Source organism: Gigantopelta aegis, chromosome 10, assembly GCF_016097555.1.
Source record: "Gigantopelta aegis isolate Gae_Host chromosome 10, Gae_host_genome, whole genome shotgun sequence".
NCBI lineage: Eukaryota > Metazoa > Mollusca > Gastropoda > Neomphalida > Peltospiridae > Gigantopelta > Gigantopelta aegis.
This window is the reverse complement of record NC_054708.1, coordinates 41592822-41610867: the sequence shown is the minus strand read 5'-3', so window position 1 is coordinate 41610867 and position 18046 is coordinate 41592822. Positions and strand designations below refer to the sequence as shown.

General features: G+C 39.1%; 1 protein-coding gene across 1 annotated transcript in view; it reads left to right on the top strand.

Moving 5' to 3' along the window:
- Positions 1–17662, top strand: part of LOC121384171 (QRFP-like peptide receptor) — a 102130-nt gene extending 84468 nt beyond the window's left edge. Inside the window, exon 3 of the mRNA XM_041514435.1 lies at positions 15278–17662. Within this exon, the coding sequence (XP_041370369.1) occupies positions 15278–16053 (776 nt within the window). The 3' untranslated portion in view covers positions 16054–17662. The remainder of the gene's footprint in view (positions 1–15277) is intronic.
- The last annotated feature ends 384 nt before the right edge of the window (positions 17663–18046 follow it).

Sequence of the window (18046 nt, the reverse complement as noted above, 5' to 3'; positions counted from 1 at the left end):
GATGAAACAACATTTTAGTAGGGCCCCGCACATGTTTCAGTGCTGGTTCACTGACACTAGTTCATCTTAATTATAGACATTCAGTGGTAGATGAAACAACATTTTAGTAGGGCCCCGCACATGTTTCAGTGCTGGTTCACTGACACTAGTTCATCTTAATTATAGACATTCAGTGGTAGATGAAACAACATTTTAGTAGGGCCCCGCACATGTTTCAGTGCTGGTTCACTGACACTAGTTCATCTTAATTATAGACATTCAGTGGTAGATGAAACAACATTTTAGTAGGGCCCCGCACATGTTTCAGTGCTGGTTCACTGACACTAGTTCATCTTAATTATAGACATTCAGTGGTAGATGAAACAACATTTTAGTAGGGCCCCGCACATGTTTCAGTGCTGGTTCACTGACACTAGTTCATCTTAATTATAGACATTCAGTGGTAGATGAAACAACATTTTAGTAGGGCCCCGCACATGTTTCAGTGCTGGTTCACTGACACTAGTTCATCTTAATTATAGACATTCAGTGGTAGATGAAACAACATTTTAGTAGGGCCCCGCACATGTTTCAGTGCTGGTTCACTGACACTAGTTCATCTTAATTATAGACATTCAGTGGTAGATGAAACAACATTTTAGTAGGGCCCCGCACATGTTTCAGTGCTGGTTCACTGACACTAGTTCATCTTAATTATAGACATTCAGTGGTAGATGAAACAACATTTTAGTAGGGCCCCGCACATGTTTCAGTGCTGGTTCACTGACACTAGTTCAACTTAATTATAGACATTCAGTGGTAGATGAAACAACATTTTAGTAGGGCCCCGCACATGTTTCAGTGCTGGTTCACTGACACTAGTTCAACTTAATTATAGACATTCAGTGGTAGATGAAACAACATTTTAGTAGGGCCCCGCACATGTTTCAGTGCTGGTTCACTGACACTAGTTCAACTTAATTATAGACATTCAGTGGTAGATGAAACAACATTTTAGTAGGGCCCCGCACATGTTTCAGTGCTGGTTCACTGACACTAGTTCAACTTAATTATAGACATTCAGTGGTAGATGAAACAACATTTTAGTAGGGCCCCGCACATGTTTCAGTGCTGGTTCACTGACACTAGTTCAACTTAATTATAGACATTCAGTGGTAGATGAAACAACATTTTAGTAGGGCCCCGCACATGTTTCAGTGCTGGTTCACTGACACTAGTTCAACTTAATTATAGACATTCAGTGGTAGATGAAACAACATTTTAGTAGGGCCCCGCACATGTTTCAGTGCTGGTTCACTGACACTAGTTCAACTTAATTATAGACATTCAGTGGTAGATGAAACAACATTTTAGTAGGGCCCCGCACATGTTTCAGTGCTGGTTCACTGACACTAGTTCAACTTAATTATAGACATTCAGTGGTAGATGAAACAACATTTTAGTAGGGCCCCGCACATGTTTCAGTGCTGGTTCACTGACACTAGTTCATCTTAATTATAGACATTCAGTGGTAGATGAAACAACATTTTAGTAGGGCCCCGCACATGTTTCAGTGCTGGTTCACTGACACTAGTTCAACTTAATTATAGACATTCAGTGGTAGATGAAACAACATTTTAGTAGGGCCCCGCACATGTTTCAGTGCTGGTTCACTGACACTGCTCATCTTAATTATAGACATTCAGTGGTAGATGAAACAGTTCATCTTAATTATAGACATTCAGTGGTAGATGAAACAACATTTTAGTAGGGCCCCGCACATGTTTCAGTGCTGGTTCACTGACACTAGTTCAACTTAATTATAGACATTCAGTGGTAGATGAAACAACATTTTAGTAGGGCCCCGCACATGTTTCAGTGCTGGTTCACTGACACTAGTTCATCTTAATTATAGACATTCAGTGGTAGATGAAACAACATTTTAGTAGGGCCCCGCACATGTTTCAGTGCTGGTTCACTGACACTAGTTCAACTTAATTATAGACATTCAGTGGTAGATGAAACAACATTTTAGTAGGGCCCCGCACATGTTTCAGTGCTGGTTCACTGACACTAGTTCAACTTAATTATAGACATTCAGTGGTAGATGAAACAACATTTTAGTAGGGCCCCGCACATGTTTCAGTGCTGGTTCACTGACACTAGTTCATCTTAATTATAGACATTCAGTGGTAGATGAAACAACATTTTAGTAGGGCCCCGCACATGTTTCAGTGCTGGTTCACTGACACTAGTTCAACTTAATTATAGACATTCAGTGGTAGATGAAACAACATTTTAGTAGGGCCCCGCACATGTTTCAGTGCTGGTTCACTGACACTAGTTCAACTTAATTATAGACATTCAGTGGTAGATGAAACAACATTTTAGTAGGGCCCCGCACATGTTTCAGTGCTGGTTCACTGACACTAGTTCAACTTAATTATAGACATTCAGTGGTAGATGAAACAACATTTTAGTAAGACCCCGCACATGTTTCAGTGCTGGTTCACTGACACTAGTTCAACTTAATTATAGACATTCAGTGGTAGATGAAACAACATTTTAGTAGGGCCCCGCACATGTTTCAGTGCTGGTTCACTGACACTAGTTCATCTTAATTATAGACATTCAGTGGTAGATGAAACAACATTTTATGACATCAAGCACCGTCACATTTACCACCAATGGGAGGACTGGTAGCGTTCACTGTGCTATGAAGAGTTGAGGGCATTTCGAACTTTGAAGCAGTCGGATATATTTGATGTACTGCTAACTTGAGCATTAGCGAGAGGGATTAAAAAAAAAAATGAAACGTGCAAAGAATATTCACAAATAAGAATGAAATAATTTAATTTAAAAGAAAAAAAATAGAATGGCATCTGAAAATAATTTTAGTGTACTTAAATTCAATTTGCGAAAAAAATAGACTCTTGTTGACACAGATTAAACAAATTTAAAATTGTTTTCGTTTAACAACATTGCTAGAGAACTTGTTATAGGTTAGTGGATGTCAAACATTCCGTCAGTGTGAAACCTGCTACATTTTTCTTTTATATGCATTTTCAATAGACAGAACGACTGATGTAGTTCCAGCCGTCTACTCGAACAGTGCGCTAGTGTGTCGTTAAACACACGTGCATTCCTTTCTTCTTTATTAGTCCTGCATGACGAAACAATGTGGGCTTTTATTCTAACCCAGTCTGTGTTATTCCTGACAGTGGCCATGAAACGAAGAATTCCCCAGACTCGCGCTCACAACACGGGCCAGACTCGAACAGAATGTGATGTTGTTGATTGTAATTCACAGTCTCACTAGACTATATATTTTATATTACAGAAAGTCAACGTGAAATACTGCTTGCTTTAAAAGGGAGAGAGAGAGAGAGAGAGAGAGAGAGAGAGAGAGAGAGAGAGAGAGAGAGAGAGAGAGAGAGAGAGAGAGGGCGGGAGGGGATCTAATAACAGCACTTTATCATAGACATGGCAGTACATACCACAGCCTTTCATGTACCAGTCGTGAGGCATTGGTTGAGATCCCGCGGCCATCGAGCTATATCCCGTTCCTGCATTCATGATGACAAAACCAACAAACCTCTATTTTAAACGCAAATATTCGCTTGCTCTTCCTCTTCCGGAGGTAGTACATGTAGTGTAAACCAGGGCTGAACAAACATTATTTGGTTGGGTCGTACTGTTTGTTTTGTCCCCCCCCCCCCCCACACACACACACTGCCAACGTCCCTTTCTTGTCTTTGAATTCCATTTTACTTCTGCTCGATCTGGCAGTTTCAGCCAATCTGATTAAAACCATCTCTACTGGTCCACGTATACTATAGTTATAGACCAGTGTAGCTGGTTTTAATCTAGTCTGACCACTTCGGAGAGTGATCACTGGTTACGTCTGTCATTGTTAAGAGGCACCACCTACTATACTTCACTACTACCGGTGGTCATTGAGTAGTGCCGTGGGACAGACCAGTTGTGTTAACGACAGAGGTCGAGGATGTCTGTTGGGTGCAGGAAAGTACACAGGGGGAGACTGCACCCGTGGAGGACGTTGAGACGGGTGGGCGACAGTGTCGACAGCTTGGACGTCGGAGGAGACTGACAGAACAGGGTCTTACGATAATGAAAAAGATGCATTCATCAACAAATCAAACGTCTATTTTAAACATTACAGAAAATTATCACAATTTATTATTATGGAATGAAAGGTAAATATTCGATTAGCCTATCGGACAAGGTACAGGTAGATTGTGCACTGTAATGAAGTGTTTGGGCTGGATCCGACCATTTGTGACATACATGACTATGATGCCAACTCATCCCGGTGCTTTGACCACTGTGTATGATTTAGGTATAACCCAACCAACTTCTAAAAATCAACATGGCTTACTATATAATGAAAAAAGCCCCCCCCCCCCCACCCCACCCCCCCCAAAAAAAAAAACCAAACCCAAAAACAAACAAAAACAACAACCCCAAAACCCCACAAAAACAACAAGAACACACATACCGAATCGAAACATACCAGGGCCATATCGAGCGGGAAAAGCACGGGCGATATTTGTCTCGGAAAATCATACAGAAAAACTGTAATTTTCAGTTTAACGGTGTACTTTTTGTCAGGATGGAGAAGATCCTATAATATTACATTAATACTGCGCCCCGGTTCTTTTACCTAGCTGTCCCAGCTGGTTTAGCCTGGGTTTGGCCCTTCCATACATGTTCCTTTTCACAGTATAAAATAAAGCAAAATAAGTGGTTAGATAACTGTAAACCAAATCAGTTATTAAGGATAGCCTAGACTACAGAGTGACCAAAAGGCTTTTGTGTGAACTCGTGTGGGTCTAACCGTGATAAACCATGGGCGGATCCAAGGGGGGGGGGGGGGGGGGGGGACCAGGGGGACGCGTCCCCCCAAAAAAATTTTCAAGTGCCCTCAAAATGTCCAAGTGCCCTTTTTGTTTGTAGAATTTTTTTTTTTTTAAGTAAACAATAATTATATTGTAGATAAATGAAATCAAGATTTTCGTGTACATGCGCAAGCTTGCAGATATGTGTCTGTGTTATTGAGTCTCAATGGGGCCCCATTGAGGTTCTAACGCGAGTGACGCCAATTTACTTCATTATTGCTAGTATATTATGACGTAGAACTGTAGGAATTCATATTAATTGTAAATATCAAAACTTGTAGTAAGGTGCCCTTTTGACGAGTCAATGTGCCCTTCTTTTTTGGCCCCCCCCCCCCTGAAAATATTTCCTGGATCCGCCCATGTAAACGTACACCCGTCGTGCACGGCCATTTTGAATCACGGTCTTTACTTGATGCCTGTACTCACTTGTTCATGTGCGTGTATGATTGTCAGCGTGTAATTGCTAACGCTGCGTGACATTGTCGGCAAAAAGCTTTTCTTTCCAGTCCACCACTTTCGATTATAGATTGGAAATAGTCATTGCCTTGCAAACACCTACAAGGTGCGACGAACACGCAAGGTCCTCTTTGCAGTGTGTAATTAACAGAATTTCCAAAACAGAAGGCCAAAAAATTAGAAAACCTCAGTAGCAAACATATGTCATTCGAAAAATGTTTCAACCTGTAATCTGAATATGTTAGGACTACACATATACACACTCAAACATATAAGCGCACGTATCGTGTGAGCGCACACTCAATTTGTTTATTTAAAAAACGTTTAATCGAAACAGCTATAGCTAGAATGCGCTGCGTATCAAATTAATGGCTTTTATGGAAAGGAGTGTTTTTGTTTTATTTTTAAATGACAGAAAGCATTCATTTTATTACGACATTCGGCGAAAAAAGTTTATTTTGTTTAACGACACCACTGGAGCACATCTATTAATTAATCATCGGCTGTTTCAAAGGAAACCCGCTACATTTTTTTCTAATGCAGCAAGGGAACTTTTATAGGCTTTTGTCCAGTTGTGGTGCACTGGTTGGAACGAGAAAAAAAAACAATCAGCTGAATGGATCCACCGTGGTGGTATTCGGCGAGTGCAGAAAGAATATTGGGGGGGGGGGGGGGGGGGGGAGAATGTTATCTACGAAAAAAGAAAAAAAAGAAAAAAAAGGCATAGACACTGATGACGGCAGACGCAAAATGACGTCCCTGGCTAATGAAAGACAAAAGTGGTTAGCTTTACAGTATAGATATAACTAGAGGGTTGCTGCTATTTTAGTTTCCGCGTGTTCTGATCATGATGAAGATTTCTTAGTTGATCAATACCAACCTACGGTTTAAATGGTTCTTCACCCGAAGAGAGCTTTATGGGGTTCTCTCCGTCAGTTCCCCTCATGGGCATTAGTTTGACCAAAGGGGCGGAATCTAGCTCAGTCGATCGAGCGCTTGCGTCATAGGATTGAACCACCTCAGTGGATCCATTCTTTGATGTGTTTTCCCCGTCCCAACCAGTGCCCCACGACTGGTATATCAAAGGCCGTGTTATGTGCTGTCCTGTCTGTGGGTAAATTCATATGAAAGATCCCTTTCTGTTAATGGTGAAAATGGAAAGAAAGAAAGAAATGTTTTATCTAACGACGCACTCAACACATTTTATTTACGGTTAGACATATGGTTAAGGACCACACAGATTTGAGAGGAAACCCGCTGTCGCCACTACATGGGCTACTCTTTCCGATTAGCAGCAAGGGATCTTTTATTTGCACTTCCCATAGACAGGATAGCACAAACCATGGCCTTTGTTGAACCAGTTATGGATCACTGGTCGGTGCAAGTGGTTTACACCTACCCATTGAGCCTTGCGGAGCACTCACTCAGGGTTTGGAGTCGGTATCTGGATTAAAACTCCCATGCCTCGACTGGGATCCGAACCCAGTACCTACCAGCCTGTAGACCGATGGTCTAACCACGACGCCACCGAGGCCGGTTTAGTGAATTAAGCCCCTGACCTAAATTAAAGTTGACTTTAATTAAATTATAAAGTTTATTATAAACTACCCACGTTTACGATGTACTGGTTTTGCATTGTGACGGTAACTGCCTTTGTCTGACATGGGCCAGGGAAGTCAGACTGTGCAGTGACATTTTATCTCCCTGTGGGGTCTGCAATAACGTTTACTAAATTAAAGTGCCGTATTAGTTAATGGATTTATTTGAGTTATTACATACTAGTATTTGCAAGTTCAAATACTAACGTTCAATTCCGGGTATGTTACTGAAGTTCGCTCATGTTATTGAATTTGATTTTCACGCCGTGGTGTGCATACTCTCTCTGTATCTCTGCCCCCCCCCCCCCCCCAACTCTCTCTCTCTCTCTCTCTCTCTCTCTCTCTCTCTCTCTCTCTCTCTCTCTCTCTCTCTCTCTCTCTCTCTCAGTACGTATATTTACATACGTCCAGCTTTTGAGTGCGACCAACACCATGACCCAATTTTTCAACTAATTTCTTTCCTTGTTTCAACAAAACGACATTATCTCTGTACATCTCTTGACTTATCTCCGAAAGCTTGGACATTCATCAGTCTTATGTAAGTCAGTCGGCGATGGGATATACATGGTGACAGGAAAGGTCGGTACTAACTGCCGGCCACATAACATGGCCGGTTCGTAATGAGCAAATAGAAGGGATGAAATTGATGTTATTGAGCCTGCAGCGAACAGAATGTATCAAGCTTTTCGGATTTTCGTCCAGATAAATATATAATCAGGATGGGTTTTAAAGCATTCGGTCCGATGGGAGGATTTTGATCAAGTGTCGACATGATCAGACGCAAGATGGTGGTGAACGTGAATATATTCATGCCATGCAATACGTATAGCTATCATCATACCCTTCATCTATTTACGACGAGAGACATATATGCTAATGGCCAGCTAGACCAGTGATCCTGCACATTGACTTGTCGATATCCACTTTGTCACAGGGTTGAGGCATCAGTATCCTCACTTAGCGCTCATCTGATAAAGACTTGGTCATTTTTATCGTTTAACTAATTTAGATTTTTGCAGCATATCATCTTTTTTCTATATTTTGTTTGTGTTCATTTTAAGAGGTTTAGTTCCAACACCAACAGAGCATTTTGATACGTTTGTTGCCGAGTATCATATCACATCCATGCACAGCAAGATCTTCAACGCAGCAATTTCCACCGACTCTGACATCTTCTTGCTCCAATGCCCGCGTGTACGAAGCACTAATTTGCATTGTTTGTCCAGATTCAAAGACAAATAGCTTAGCTTGCTAGAGGGTGTGCACCACCATCGATTTCGACAGACAATAATACTAACATGTGGACATAACTGCTACATTCAATGTTTTAATCAGCATTAATTAGGGCCTTAAAGAAAATCAGAAGACAAAATAGGGGTTACGTTAAAGTTTGTTTTGTTTAGCGACACCACTAGAGCACATTTATGTGTTTATCATTAGCTATTGGATGTCAAACATTTGGTAATTCTGCCTTCGGAAAGAAACCCATTACACTTTTCTGTTAGTAACAAAGGATCTTTTATAATGTGCAGACAAGATAGCACATACCACCGCCTTTGATATACCAGTCATTGTGCACTGGCTGGAACAAGAAATAGTCCATTGGATCGATCCCAGATGAACCGCGCATCAAGCGAGCGTTTTACCACTGGATTACGTCCCGTCCATAACGGGTTAAGTTTCTAGTTTCAGAAATAACGGGAAGCATCTTTAATTTGACTAGCCTAGATCCGCACACATATTGTTATCCTGTTTTCAGCAGTGCCCCGCACCTTCCAAGCACACTAGTAGCTGGGAAACTGACAGTAGTTTACATTATTTTAGAGAAATGTACTGACTATGACAAGTTCTGTCACGTATCTCTCTAGCAGCCGGCGTGGCCCTGTGTAATGCGACATGCAGTTCGGTGCACTTTGACCTCTGTCTCGGTGACATGCTATTTGGTGCACTGCTATCTGGGGAGGAAAGATTCAGCAATTGATATCAGTCAGTTAGAGATTATTCGAGCGAAAAAATCGACTATGACAGATCTAGGTCTTTAATTAAACTGAAGTGCGCTATGTTAAGTGAACGGGACTGTTCAATCACAGTTTCACAAGTCCAGTAACGCTGTACAACATTAGTGTTATAGGTGACAAAAACTGAACCGTTGTGAATACTACTGCTGCGTCGTGAATACACGTACTTTTTTCTGTAATAACAGAGAGAGAGAGAGAGTGAGAGAGAGAGAGAGAGAGAGAGAGAGAGAGAGAGAGAGAGAGAGAGAGAGAGAGAGAGAGAGAGAGAGAGAGGAGAGAGGGGGGGGGGGGCGGGGGTAAGAACGAGATATCGAGATCACAGCACAATGGTTTTTAATTCAGTAATATATGTATTAGACATACAGAAATTTATCATTCTCTCCAACTCACACATTCTTTGCTTACAAAATGTTTAATATTCAAAAAAAAAAAAATCCTAATTCGTACGAACATATTACCCCCAGTCACGTTTTCAAAATCAAACAGTCAATGGCTTTGTGCAAAATAAATATACACATTGAAATTACGCACCAGAAATTAAGCTTTGACCATGCGACTTTTACTTCGGAAATACTTGTGACCATTTCGTGGATACAAAACAGTTAAATTAATATTATGCACGAAACTGTATGATAATTAACCATGGAGATGGAATCTAACTGATGTACCATTCAGAAGCAACGTATTCCATGTCATCTATCTTGGTGAATACCCAGTAGATACAGAATATGTAAAAACTCTATATATTTGGTTTAAACCATGTCGGCACGGTCACCTACTTCTAGGCGCGGTTGTGGCTGCAATACAATCCAGGTGGTACCTAATTTCTAGGCTACAGATTTTCCAAGCTATCTTAGCGCTACTATATCGTAAAACCGTCATAAGCTACGACGTTACTACGAGGCATGCCATAGAGTACAACGATATGTTTTACGATATCGGAGCGCTAAGATAGCTTCGAAAATCTGGGCCGTAGCGTATATATTAAGTAGCTAATTTATTGCTTTAAGCAAATCCCAGTAAGCTAAAAACCTTGTATTCAATCCCATGATTGTATTAATAAGGAATATCGTTACATTCTCTAAGGATGGCAGGTCTGAGTGGAGACCGATGAAACCTGTAATCTTTGACACGGCCCCAGACGCTTGGCGGTGGAACACTCGTCAATATTATTACTGGCACCAACATGATTAGGTTACTGGTTACAGAGATTCCGGTTTGGATACACTAATGGTTTTGTTGTTCATGGGAGGTGGAGAAACAAGATGGAAATTTGAACTACGATAAATTTCATAAACGCTATGATGTTTTACCTGAAATATAGAAATGTGATTTATCCCGAAATATGCGAGTTGTGATAAGTAGCGTTAGCACAGTTTGGTACATTAATGAACTATGACCAAGTCCGTTAGCGTCAAAAGGAACCGATGAATTTGGATGTAACTATATACTTTAACTTATACTAAATCAAAACATACTATTATGTTTTAACCCATACCAACTGTCATAAAATAGTTTACCAAAAAAAGTGAATAAAAACAATCTTAACAAATTACAGTCAAATTATATGATTAAATCTCACTTTTAATACAGAGGTGAAGACAGAATGTTAGAACAGCCAAGGTATGCAGCCTCATCTGCATTGTTTCTGATAATGCAATTTGCGTGTGCTTTACCTTGGCTGATCATACCTTTATAAAAAAAAAAAAGATTTAACCTTTGCACTTTGATAGTAATTTATAAAGAAACCTTTTTATTTATTCCTATTTTTCTTTCTTTAAAACATGTTATTTGAGTTGGTATGGGTTTAAAACTTACAATGAATTGACGAAAATGAGACTATAAACAACTTTAATTCGGGGAGGGGGGCAAAAAACAACCACCTAAAAACATGATTGGAGCGAGAATGGAGTGTTTCACTTGATATATATTATTAACGTTTTTCTTATCCGTGAATACGGAAATTGATAATCTAAACCATCAAATCTAAGTAGAGTATGATTTCAGTTAAAACGGTTATAATAGTCAAAAAAATATACCTTAGTGTATAAAATCTAGGGTATGTCCCTTTAAAAAATTGGAAATTAAGAAAAAATACTATATGTTAAAAGTATTAAAATCGGGATTTTGTGACAGCCATTTTGATTTCTTTTCCAAATAAAATGCATTGGGTTTTTTTTTACAGCAAGTTGTTTCTATTTGTTTCTATTTTATATTACATATGTTATAATAGCTAACATTAAAGAAGCCGCATGCCAATAAAACATTTGTAAACCGGCTTACTGAAGATGAACGAATACCTGTGTGTGTGACGTATTATATTTCGAGCTTCATAAATTTGAGGAGAGTATTATTAATATCATCTACACCTCGCGGTGAAAACAAAAGTGGGCAGTGATTAATTGCTCCCCTAACTTAGTTTTTGGAGAGCCATTTGAGATATTGCCATATTGATACCATATAAATTCACACGCTAAGGGAAGGTACATATTATTTACAGTAAATTAGCCTCAGGGGAGCGAGGTCCGATATTGTCTGCTGTAGAGCAACGGAAATGTGTTGGACTGTAGTTAATAGTGTTTGCTATCCCACGTGAATACAATTAACATTTACAATCCATTCATTATTAGACACACTTGTAGTCTGTGGCACTATTTCATAATAAAAACTAAATTCTCATTTAATTGTGGCCAAAGAGTAGTCATCATAGCCCCATCTTCATAAATCAAGGCCAATATTCGTTCCTCGTATTCAGCCGTGATACATGTAGTCAAGATTACTGATATCCACTACTAGCGCCTCTATTGGCAGAAAATTTGTAACACTGATTATGTCTCTTACACGTTGACATCGCTGACCAATCACAGCATCGGTAACATGTGACAATCTTGAAAGCAATATCAGTGTTCGCCCGCCAACATGGAGTTTACATAACAAGGGAATCTATAAGGAGCGTTGCGATTCGTTGCAATCAGATCTCATCGCATCCAATGAAATTTAAGCATTTTGTGGCACGATTTCTGGACTACATGTATCAAGGCTGAATTCTCGGAACCGAACATACGGGTACTTCGACCCCTGGCCGCCATTGTTTATCACGTGACGCGGTGAAGCTTCTCCTTAGTTACGTATGGTTTGATAGTGAAATGAGGCAACTTTGGTCGATCATTTACAACAGTTAACGGTCACGATGCCTAACACATGTTGTGCAGTTGGCTGCATAAACCATAACATGATGTTAAAAAAAATATCGTTTTACAAATTTCCAAAAGAAGAGACTAGGCGCCGCTTGTGGGTAGGGTCATTAAAACGACAAACCTGATGGAATTCCATGGCTTCCCTCACATAATGTGACTACGTTGACTTTAATGTTGTTGCTTGTTGACATCAACAGAGATTAATTTAGCAAACAAAATGGTTAAAGCATGTGCAGTAATAAAAATCCCACATTATACTGTAAATAAAATACACAATTCCATCGTCTTCCATGACCCCCCCCCCCCCCCCCCCCCCCCCCCCAAAAAGATGCATCCAGTTCTTGAATAAAGAGCATATTCCTTTATCATTAAATTTGTGTGGTCTTTATTTTTCATTTAATCTTAGTTGCTTGGATATTATCTATACTTGTATTTATTTTGCCATACCACAGCTACTACATCTTATTTTTTATTTTTTTTATTTTAAAATAAAAGTTTATACTGCTAAATTACACACATATAATAATAATAATATAGGCCTAAATTCTTGTTTAAACTTTAATATATATTTGGGGGGGGGGCAAATGTGTCTGTAGCAGGCCTGCAGTAAGAAAATATAGGTCGTCCCCCCCCCCCCCCCGTGTGTTTACTTTGGTGCAGAGGGTAAATGTGTGCGTGCCTTTGTTTCAGTATATATATATATATATATATATATATATATATATATGTATATGTATATGTGTGTATATATATATATATCTATATATGTATACATATACATACATACAATATATATATATATATATATATATATATATATATATATATATATATATATATACATACATACATACATACATACATATACATACATACACACACACACACACACACACACACACACACACACACACACATATTAGGCTAGTGATTTCCCTAGAAATTTGTCAAGGCATGGTAGACCAAACACTTGGGGCATTTTCACCATTTTCGGGGCACTTTTTTTCATTAAAAATACACAAAAATTAATTGAAATAAACATTAATGTAATATATGTGCTTGCTTTAATAAATGAATGGCAAAAGATGTAAAAGGCATATTTTATTAATTAATAATACCTTTTTGGGTGTTTTATAAAGGCAATTTTAGAATTAATTAGTGAAAAAGGCTTATTTAATCTCAGGGCAGCATGGTGCTGATTAAGGCAAGATGGTGCTAGACTATTGAGGCATGGTGCTGCACCGTGCTTAAACAAGCTAGGTAAAACACTACACATACATATACATAAATCTAAAAATACATAAAAATCTATTCTATTGTGGATTAATGTAATTTGGTGGTTGTGGTACATTTGTAAATTTTACTTGTTCAAGTTAGAGGACTTACCTTTTTACATATATATGTAGTTTCATGGTATTCTACAGTTCAGTGTGTGTTTGTGTGTGTAATCTGCTTTAGAAATTACATGCAATAAAATGAATGGTCAACTGCCATATCTGATATTTGTTTTCCATTTTGAAAACACTGTTTGACATGGAGAATATAGCATTTAACCGTCTCATTCATATATTTTCCTTGAATATGCTACATAAGTGCATCTACATGAGGTAATTTAACCCGGGTTAAAAGCAACTTAGGTTAAATATGTGTAGTCTAGTAGAAGGCATACCGATATAGATCAGTTTATTAACAACCATATTTGCATCCTTTCTCCAGCTGTATACTATTAAAAATTAGTTTTGTAGATATTACTTAAATTGAACTGCAATAACAATTCCAATACAGCACAAGACTGAACAAGAAAATATCTGCAATATCCATTGTGACTAGATATAAAACACCACCAATATTATATATATATATATATTAACCATTATTTACTCACGTAAGTTTTTGTGTTTTATTACTAAATATACCAGGTTAAACCCTATTATTAAAACATTTGCATGTTTGTTCGACGAGGTAACACTTACATGTATGTTTTATTAGGTTGTAGACCTCGACATGAAAATAACTGAGGGAACTGATTATTTGCTCCCTAATGTAGTTTATGGGGGGCAATTTAAAATATTACCATATTGATACTACATGTATATAAATTCACATGCCAAAGGAAACTATATATTATTCTCCTTGAAACTAATCTCAGGTGTGATGGGTAAGTAGAGAGAGATATTGCTCCCCCTAGATGTCTAGGTCTGAGGATGGCTATATTTTATTATTGCTATTTTTTGTTGCCTGCATTCAACCGGTAAGGAAGGTCAGCATCATGTGGTAATTTTGCAATCTGTAAAAACAAAAGCATTTCATTATTTCAAGAAACTGTATTTTGTTTTAAGAATAAAAGAATGTATTCAGTGGAACATTATACTGTTGCCAATACATCTATATTTAATAAGATATGACAATAATACTATTGTAATTTTGAACTTGTAGTAAAGTAACAACTTTGCCATTGTTTAATTATTACATATTATTTGGAAATAAAATAATTATTAAATCATAAAAATAATTAACTTAATCATGCATACAAATTTTATTATAAATACAAATTATATATTTTGTAGCCCACATCATAATTATTATATTAATAATTATCTTATCATTTCAAAATTGTTAAATTTATAATTAACATTACCTGAAAATTGCATCAACAAAAATTATATTCTGCCCAACCTGCCCTGTCCCCCCGACATTCAAAGTACACGGAAACACATCGGTACTAAATATAGATTATACTAATTCAGATTCCCGTTGTTCGTTTCTCTTATATGGCAACCCAAGCTGTTATAATACACATAAGACGTATTGCAACTATGTGTTAGCTACAGAAAATAAATGACAATATGTAAGGCATGTAAAAAGTTAATATGATAACTTTACTCTATGTAAACCAGTAATCACTAAGGCTTTGCTTCACCCCCAAAGACCCGGATGATCGGTAACTAGGCCGTGTGACGTCACGCCGGTTCCGAGAATACGAGGAACGAATATTAGCCTTGATTTATGAAGATGTCATAGCCCTTGCTTTTTGCTTTTGTAATCTTGTCAGACCAGTTACGTAAACTGAATTTGTGTGTTAATATCGTTATACATGTTCTTTTTTGCAGGTAAACTGGTGACGTTCTCTGAAAATCTGGTGACCCACGCCTCCATCACTATCATCGTGGCTGTTAGCTGTGGCCGATACTACGCCGTCTGCGATCCGCTGCGCACCTACTCCACCGGAAGTAGGTCGAAAACCATGATCACGATGATCTGCGTGTGGGTGGTGGTTATCGCCGTGACGTCACCCTTCTTATTCATGGCGTCCACGCGGCAGACACTTCACCACGTCGACCAGGAAATGGTGGACGTCTGTGAAACCCCGATCATCTACACCTGGCAGAAGATCTACACAGTTTTCATCTTTTTCGCTTTCTTCGTCATCCCGCTCGCCATGCTCATGTACATGTATTCGGTGATCATCCACCACGTGCTCAGAGAGAACACGGTCGCCGGGAACGACTCCGGAAAACTCCAGGCGCACAAGTCCCGGAAGCAGCTTGTGAGCATGCTCATCGGAATAATCGTTTTGTTCTTCGTGTGCATTCTCCCGTTTCGAATTGTGGCGCTGTGCATGATATTCACCCCCGTCAATCTTGTCGGCTTGATGGGGATGGAGGCTTTCCTCAATCTCATCGCGTTTGCCCGCGTCCTGGTGTATATTAATAGCGCTGGAAACCCGATTATTTATAACATATATTCACAAAAATTCCGAAATGCTTTCAAGAAATGCCTTGGCCTGCGGGCGGCATCAAACCGCGGATACATGAACAGAAATGCTACCGTGACCAGCTATACGTTCGTAAAACCGACTGCTGGAGTACAGAGCGATTCCGTGTAGGCGCAGGACGGTTGCAGACTGATTGCTCAATAAATGCTAACTTCGTCATGGGCACATACCATCGTAACAGTCCATTATTATGACAAGAAAAACTCAGGAGTGTCAACAGCAATAGTGGATCTAGCACAGCGGGTCTGGAACTGTCCTGAACGGCTGGCCTAAACGGACCCCAAGGGCGTTACCGGTGTCTTAGTTGCAAATATATATACACGGTGACGATATTAAACTAAAGGGTCTGCTTATCTAAGAAAAGGCTGAATTTCATGAATCCCCGATAAAACCTACAACAACATTCTTCATTTAAAAAATGATTAAAAACCGGGATGTTTGGACCTGGGCACAATCTGGATCCGTCAGAATATTTAAATGAATGCTATATCATGCAACGATATGTACTATCTGACGATCTTAACATTCGTGAAATCTCAATTGTATTCGTGAACTCTCGTAAACCAATCACCGTACAAGATGATCCTCAAGACATGACATTGTCTCCGTGGGGTGGGGTGGGGGGGACGGGGGGGGGGGGGGGGTGAGAAATCATTTATATTCCAGGCCACATGTGAGCACACGGCAGATATTTCATAATGTGTCGTGCATTCAGAGAAACTGTCACAGCTTACTTTGGAACAGATCGTTTACAAAACTTACATTTAGTCGATTCCGGATCGACATTTCCGTTTATATGTCGATTGTGTGGTGTAATATCTCCGAATGACAGACGTGACTTCCTGTAAGCGAAACTGTTTAAGCGAGTGCGCCTCACACACCGCAGAAAGCCTGTCACCAATCTAATTTGGAGCCCTGCTTAGGTCGGAAGATTAGCAAGACTATGAATGAAAAAGTGATTATCTGGCGAGTCCTGAGACCATTATCTCAATCCATCATTAGATAGGATAAAGCTGGCGGCCATTTCCGCAATAGATAGTTCTAATAACGTTTGATGACTTTCCACGTCTGTATAACGCTACCGAGAGGTCAAATTGTGGCGGTGCAGTTCTAAAATGTCTCCTTTTCACACTTAGACGTTTAATGTGATATTTTAAACAGATACGTTGTCTACGATTTCTCAGCCTCTTTACATTCCCACGAAAACGATAACCACTACTGTCATGATGCTTCTATATAACAGCAGGCTTCCTCTTTGCGATCGGTTTTAGTTATGATTTTAAATTTGACATAAATACTGATGGAAAGAAATAGGGGATCACATCATCACAAACAGGAAAGAGTGACTGGAATCAAAACACTCATCCATAGTTAACGCCACCACTAGAGCACATTGATTAATTAATCATCGGCCACTAGATGTCAAACGACATCCATAGTGTCAGGAAGTTTTGTTCATTGTTACTGACTTTCAATCTGACATTAGTGTCATTCAGTTTCACGTTAATATTCTTGTTCTTTATACATACATTACAACGATAATAGTGAATTGAAATTCGGTCTAAACTTTGTTTTTATTTAACCACGAGAGCATATTTGGTCCTCCCACTGAACACATGTTCTCATATGCTGTAGAATACGGCATGGGTGTAATAAATTATTGTCTTGTATTGTCTTGTCTTGTCTTGTCTTGTATTGATTAATTAATCATCAAAAATTGGATGTCAAACATTTGGTAATTCTAACTCGTAGTCATCAAAGGAAACCCGCTACATTTTTCCATTAGCAGCAAGTGATCTTCTATATGCACTTTCCCACAAACGGGAACGCACATACCACGGCCAGTTGTGGTGCACTGGTTGGAACGAGAAAAAACCCAATCAGTTGAATGCATCCACCGAGGTGGTTTGATCAGTCGGGAGTTCAACCGAATGAGCTAAATCTCGCCCTCGGTCTACAGTACCAAGTGATCCGTTATTTGTTTCTTCCGGTATATATTTCAGCAATACTTTCTGGGGAGGTCATTTAGATTTGTCTGCATCCAGGCCCGTCGGATATAATTTTGAACACTCGGAGTATACGTATGGACACTTAATTGTTTTTG